This window comes from Acipenser ruthenus, chromosome 13 (assembly GCF_902713425.1).
Source record: "Acipenser ruthenus chromosome 13, fAciRut3.2 maternal haplotype, whole genome shotgun sequence".
NCBI classification, from domain to species: Eukaryota; Metazoa; Chordata; class Actinopteri; order Acipenseriformes; family Acipenseridae; genus Acipenser; species Acipenser ruthenus.
In genome coordinates this window covers 35,622,411-35,629,304 of record NC_081201.1, presented here as the reverse complement: position 1 = coordinate 35,629,304, position 6,894 = coordinate 35,622,411, and the positions used below count along the sequence as shown (strand labels likewise).

The window sequence follows — 6,894 nt, the reverse complement described above, 5'->3', positions numbered from 1 at the left end:
TACTCATATTTGTGATCACTTCCATTGTAATAAACTACATTTCTTAAAGTGCCAGTGATGACATTCTTTAACTGTACAGAAACAGAATGATTCCAGTTTACAAGATACTTTCCTCATACCTGCCATACAATACCTTTTGTATCTGATATTACTCTATCGCAATAAACAGAAAACAAACAATACTTAACAAGTGTTACCATCTTTTAAATAAACGTAAGGATAGTGGGAGCCACCCCTTTTGTTGCACCCATGGGTGATGATAATGTTGATTTTATGATAGCACAAAGTACCCTATTGCAAATGTTTTAATTTTTAACAGGGGGGGGGGGGGGGTTCTTTTATCTTATAGGATAAACATTTGTATGAATGGAATTAAAGTAAAGCTTACTGAAATATTGCTTGACATAAGGTCAACTCCGCACAAGTGGATTCAAATGTCGAATTTCTGTTCCATAACAAAAAGTAAAGATGTGAATGGAAAACTATGGCCACAAGGGTCTCTGGGTTCAACAGCATGATACAGTATGTGGCACGCCAGATTTTGTGTAAATATAGTAAACAATGTAATGTTTTTTTTTTAAATATATTATTTGTTTCCTAAGTCATGTGATTATATTTGAGTGACCTGCTACAGAAGCACACAATGTTTAGCTGAAACAGGTATGCTTTGTACAGTGGTGGTTGCTTGTCAATATTTTATTATATGGTAGGTGTATAAAAATATATATTTTTATTCTACTAAAAAATGGCAAACACAAGCTTACACATACTGTATAGTATTCTATATTACACTCCATCACAACCTCTCCAACCAATCAGATTGTTCCGTTGCCAGAGGATATGTCACGCTACACTACAGCTTTGATTTCTGTAGTGTGTGAAATGGAACTTGTTTAAGCTGAAAGAAAAACATTCCATCAATACGGCAACCTTGGAGACTACTGCAGAAGAGAGCAAAGCAAATAGGACAACTGTCAAGACTTATGCAAGTATCCAAGAATAAAAAACAAAAGAAAGAGAATGAAACATGTTAGGGTATTTTTTATATACTGTAATGGTGTATAATAGCGATGATTTGTTTTTAAGTGCAGTGAACTCGGGAGGTAAAAATAAAAATTCTAAATTAGAATTCTGAATTTTACCTCCCCGTGCACAAATCTAAAAATAAATTATCGCTGAAATAACCTACTGGGTCTAAAACATTAAATCAAATCCGTGCCCTGCAGTGTTTCGATGGACCTCACTTAATAAATAAGTGAACAAGCTGTATTTACCACAACGGGGCTCCTGAGGGGATCCCTTCATGAACAGCATGCAGGGTGCTGCATTCACCAGCTTCTTCAGCCTCTCGTTTAGATCCTCTTTGGCAGCCACACCCGTTCCCATAGGGACTGCAGCGCTGGAAAGGCGCTGAACCTTCTTGGTCAGCTCCGGAGCATGGGCACCATCTAACCTATCCACCTTCTGATTATTCTGTTAACAATGGAATTGGGAGAAAAAAATAAATAACTAAATAAATAAATAAATACTATATTATATCTATCTAACTTTATATCCAAGGAGAATCAGGGGTCTGACAGAATACTCAATCAATAGAAAGACATATACACACATTCTAAATAACATTATGGTTTTTTTTTATTCTTAAAGATTATCGAAAGGTCATGTGATGTTTATACGACAGGCACTTCCGACACACGGTTCCAATTATTTTTCTTAATCCTACTCAACTATTTCTAATGTACTGTTTATTATTTTTTACGGAATCATTGCATCCTGATTTGGTGAAGCAGGCCTGCTAAATGGCTGAGCCAAAATCAACAAACCTTTCACTTGGGCCCCTTGATATAGAGACAGAATAATTTAAAACACATTATTGTGATACCTACTGCTTTCTTTAATTAGGTGTGTGGTGTGGGGAGTAGGGGGTGGGGGTCACCATTTTTAGAAAGAACCATTATAGGTAGATTTGTATTGTATACTAATTTTTTTGGATGTATAGAAAGACAACACCATACTGTGTAGATTCCATTAAATAACCCACACTACTGTTATTCTATCTTTGTGGTAATGTTCAGAATACCTACTGTTTCCCACACTTACCTTAAAGAACAAAAATGTTGGAACAGAACTAATTTCATATTTCTCAGACACCTCAGGCACAGCTTCTGCTTCAAGCTGTTTGAAAAGGAAACAGTACTGCCAAGTTAATTTATCTACAGTTTTCATGTCAGTCATATTGTTGTCACTGAAAAGTAGGGATATTCCAATTATTGTTATTGTCTTTACTGAAAAGCCTGGCTAACTATCTACAGTAATGCAGATTAATCTATTGTCTTTCTAATAAATACATATTTAATTGGAAGATAATGGCTCTATCGGTATTACTGTACTGAATTATCAAAAAAGTCCTTGCACATGTCCTTTTTGTTTGTTTGACACAGCCGTGCCCTACCTGCAGTCAGTGCAATGTCAAAATGGGTTCAGAGGTTTTTAGTTTACTGCACATTTCAAGAAATGCCTTCAGGCAAGGAATGAGCATTTTGATGCACTACAGACCCAGTACATTTGCAATCATATTTAGCTACGAGATATTGAAATCCATAAATCACTGACCCCAGATATGTCATGATTACAGCACTTATTTTCTCCCTCTAGCAAATGTAGCTGTTTTCCTCTATTGACAAAATCCACGGACCAGTACATCATAACCGACACACACGTAGACAAGCCCTAGCAAGTATAAAGCAAACACAGGACTTTGTGTTGTAACTTCATGTCTGCTACATATCTCTTTGTAAGTCTTATATTTTACAGGACACAATCCACCCTATTCATTATTTTTTTAGACTTGAGCAAAATAAAGGTTTATATGCATGATACTGTTTTAGGGCTGTTAAAGAAACCAACAACAGCCTAGAAGAATTTCATGAATATCAAACTTAATTTAATCCAGGGGATGTGGGGTGGTCTGGCCAACACTAAAACATAAAGACTTTAAAATAAAAGGTTGAGGAATTAATAAAAACAGAGAACAAGGTAACATATCAAGCTGATTTGTTTATATACTGTATAACCTCCTGTAAAAGCAAGAGTAGAGTTTAGTATAGACGGAGTATACGTTTTATGTCGAAAATAAAAACATAATTCTCAAGGTCGCCTATGGCATCTAGTAGTATCAACAGTAATACAACGTCTGCAAGTAATACAAGCGATTTAAGACTTCTTGGTTTCAAGAATTTCCCTGGTTACGTTACAGTAATGAAAAACAAAACATGCACTGTGAATTTTGCAGTAAAGCAGGTCCAGTTGTTGCAGGGAAAACTGATTTTATTTTTGGAACTAACCAGTTTAAGAAAGTCAGTGAAGAAGCATGGTGAAAGCAGAACAAATGTTTAGGGAATTAAATTAAATTCAATGCTGCTCACATGATTGCAGCAGAAGAAATGCCATTCACTAAATTTAGCTCTCACATTGTTTTAATGAAGAACGGTTTGGAAATATCTAAAACTTATGCCAATGATACTGCATGTGCTGAGTTCATTGCAGTTGAAATAAAAGGTGATTTGCAGAAAGGGGTGCACAGTGCAAATTACAATTCTGTTCTAAATGCCTGTGGAACAGATGTCGCTGAGAGAGAGAATGTAATGGTGTACTGTAGGTATGTTTAAGCAGTTGAATATGGAAACAATCAAATCACTGAAAAAGTGGCACCCAGCAATTCGATTTGGCGCCTAGAATCTTTGGCCTAGGAGCCATTGGCTCCTTGGGAAAAAAGTTAGTCTGGAGCACCGAATTAAACAACATAAATAGCATTGGGAAGAACCATCTCCCAGAGTTTTATCCCATTTAAGCATAAATCCTGATTATCAAAATCCAGATTAGGCAGTGCCGACTGTACTTGGAAAAGTAAGTCGACCCAGCAGGAAACTTTTTGCATTACAGGGCTGAGAACATGGTGAAAGCTAAATAGAAACTGTGACAAAGGAAATAATTTAGCCAATAAGTTTTTATGGAGTTTTGAATAGAGTAGGAAGGGTTCAAGATTAAAAAGAGGGGGGAAAAAGACAATCTATTATGTAAAATTATATAGTTGGACTCATGCTGCTATCAAGCAGACCTTGCAAAAAGAAAAAGAAAAGATCAATCACTGACCTGTGTTCATATTAAGTTACAAAAACCAATCTGAAAGTGCTGGCTGATCAGATTTTAACATGGCCAGGTTGCCCAGTGGACGAAAAAGAAACCCACAACACTTCATCCACATGAAAGCAATTTTGAACTTCACAGACTAGTTCACCTCAGAAACTGCTTTGGCAGCTTAACTATCTACATACCTTAACGAACGTGACCTGGGAATTCTCCTTTGCTAGTTCTGCCATAACATCGTTCATTTGGGTACACTGCGGAGCCCATGGTGCCAGGAAATGGACAACTACAAGGGACCTATAAGTTAAAATAAACACAATGCAATGATTCACATAAGCACAGGTATGCTGACTAGTAGCTTACTTTTTGTCTGGCATACACAGTCTATACTATATCGTTCCATTTGATAAGCAACACTGTTTTGGCTACACTCCCCCCCTCTGTGCTATTCTGTTGCAGAGGGACTCAACAGCTCTGGGCTGAACTGCATGCTAAGTCTCAGTGGGCTTCAGTATATTGGCTTTAATCTCTTTTTTTTTTTTTTTTTTTACTCAAACAGTGCTATGGGACCACACCGCTTACTGCATTTTTCAAACCAAGCACTAGTCTGCTTGATACTCGCTACACACACCTAACTGTTCTTCCAGTTTAACAATACAATACATTGTTAATACAATGAAGCCAATACAAACGCCATACTGTACTTGCTGTCTAAATTAATAGAATACATTTGGAAATAATGCGCTTACATTGTTGATCGGTTTAACGAAATGAATCAAGGCAAGACAAATATGTCAGGATACAGAGAAATAAAATATTTTAACACCTGTACATGACAATTATGGCCCAACTGCAATTTGTCTTGTGTAAGAAAAAAATATATATCTTGTTAAGACTCAGAAAATGGCGCAGGCCGTTTTTAATAACATTTCTATCAATATGTAACTGCATGTATCAAATATGGAGTTAAATACACGGCATAATCAACTGCCTTTTTTTTTTTTTTTTTTTTTTTTTTTGCAAGACAACGTTATCTTCACGCGCAGTAATTTTTGGGGCCTAAAAAAAAAACCGGCATTGATACCTCCTTTCGTTTTTTTTAATTTGTGTGCAACCTAAACGTAATGAGGTGATACTTTAAACTACTAATGGTTGATATATTTCCCGAGCACAAATACAACACGACTGTGTAAAAAATGATTCCGCACTGCTGTCTAATTGATGCCGTAATGTCTGCAGTACGAAGATCATACAGGACTAAAACAGACTTCCAACTATGCTGCATTTAGCCCCATCAAGATACATGTATACTCCTACCCGCTTTAAATACAAACACGTTTTTAGTTTTTTTGTTTGTTTGTTTGTTTGGAACGTACTTGCCAGCCTTCTGCAGCAGTTCCTCAAATTGCTGAGGAGAAGTAGCTTCCACCAAGTTCGCCATGCTGAAAGACAAAAGCAATCGAGCACAGTCGAGCAATCAAACACTAGCGAAACCACAGGCATTACTTCAGCTTGCAAATGAAACACAACCAAAATCAATCTGAACTCCAACTAAACAAAACTTTCTTGTGTGACTTTGTGTGGTGCTGCAGGTCAGCTAAAGAAACATGCAGAAAAAGCTGGTCTACTCTGAATTCATATATTAAAACAAATCATTTACATACCTTTAAAATTGTATTTTGTTTGAACCCCTGACCCGATCAAGACTGGAATGAACTATTATATGCACAGATGACAAAAAACTAATTTTTTGTGTGTTTCTCCCCCGAGTTATCTCTAGCACGTGTCATTAACTTGTTTTATAATGGTGTTTTGTTCAGGGGGAGGGAGAGATAGAGACATTTCTTGTCTTAACATAGTATCGGCTTTATTTAAACCAAAACAAAACAAAGAAATATAACAAAATGCATAAACAGGCATGCACGTTCACCGCCGTTATGCTTTGTATTAACTTGAATCCCGATGAAGTCCTGTCTTTGCCCCTCACAAACATGTCCCTTCCCTTTGGTTTGGGGGAGGGGTGTAAGCTCTTGCTCTTCTGAACGTGGTGTCGTCACTCGTCAGATGCGGTTCTTCTCATTGGCCATTCAGCTTCCTCAGCGGCCTGAGCGCGAGAACGAGTTCCAGGAAAAGAAGAGCCAGAAGTATAGAAAGAAGTAAAAAATAAAATAAAATACGTTTTAGTCGTACATGGCAGAGGATACTAGAAGCTGGGGGAACTGATACAAAAAAAAAACGGAATAAATGCAACATGATTGCATAAGCAAAAGGAATATTTGATTACATTGTTTATAAAGGCAGCGAGTCAGGGTCAGCAAACTGCCGTTTTTTCCTTGTCTCAAGGTAATTTAAGTGGACTGAAAAAAATCGATTAAGAAAATAGTTTCTTCACATTAAATGACCGTTTCGATGGATTGTATGGTGTCGGTTCAAAACAAGCGGCGCCATGATGAAGTTGAAGAACTTGGAAAGTGGGAGAATTTTAATCAGCCGACAGTGAGTATTGTGTTGATACTACTAATTTGTTGTATTGTAACAATACCACAAACCTGCTACTGGCTGCAGTGTTGGGAACGTAGTTAGTGTGTTGTTTTCAACTTGAAATTCAAGATACACAAGTTTGTTAAATAACTTGTCTGTTATACAGATGTGGGGTACCATTGCTTTGCACTCGCTGTAGTACGCTATCTAAGTTAGGGGCAGTGTATGTAGCCAGCTACCTTGATAAGTCCAATTTAGGTTGGA

The 6,894-nt window shown here is 37.0% G+C and overlaps 1 protein-coding gene across 2 annotated transcripts in view; it reads right to left on the bottom strand.

The window, feature by feature from the left end:
- Nucleotides 1-6,157, bottom strand: part of LOC117417848 (glutaredoxin 3-like) — an 11,911-nt gene extending 5,754 nt beyond the window's left edge. Inside the window, exons 1-5 of one of the 2 annotated variants that reach the window (XM_058985229.1) lie at nucleotides 6,102-6,157; nucleotides 5,526-5,591; nucleotides 4,338-4,446; nucleotides 2,104-2,178; nucleotides 1,275-1,473 (exon numbers count right to left, since the gene is read on the bottom strand). In XM_058985229.1, coding sequence (XP_058841212.1) covers nucleotides 1,275-1,473; nucleotides 2,104-2,178; nucleotides 4,338-4,446; nucleotides 5,526-5,591; nucleotides 6,102-6,142 — 490 coding nt within the window. In that variant the 5' untranslated portion in view covers nucleotides 6,143-6,157. The other variant, XM_058985230.1, reaches the window with a different exon arrangement.
- Nucleotides 6,158-6,894: the final 737 nt, after the last annotated feature.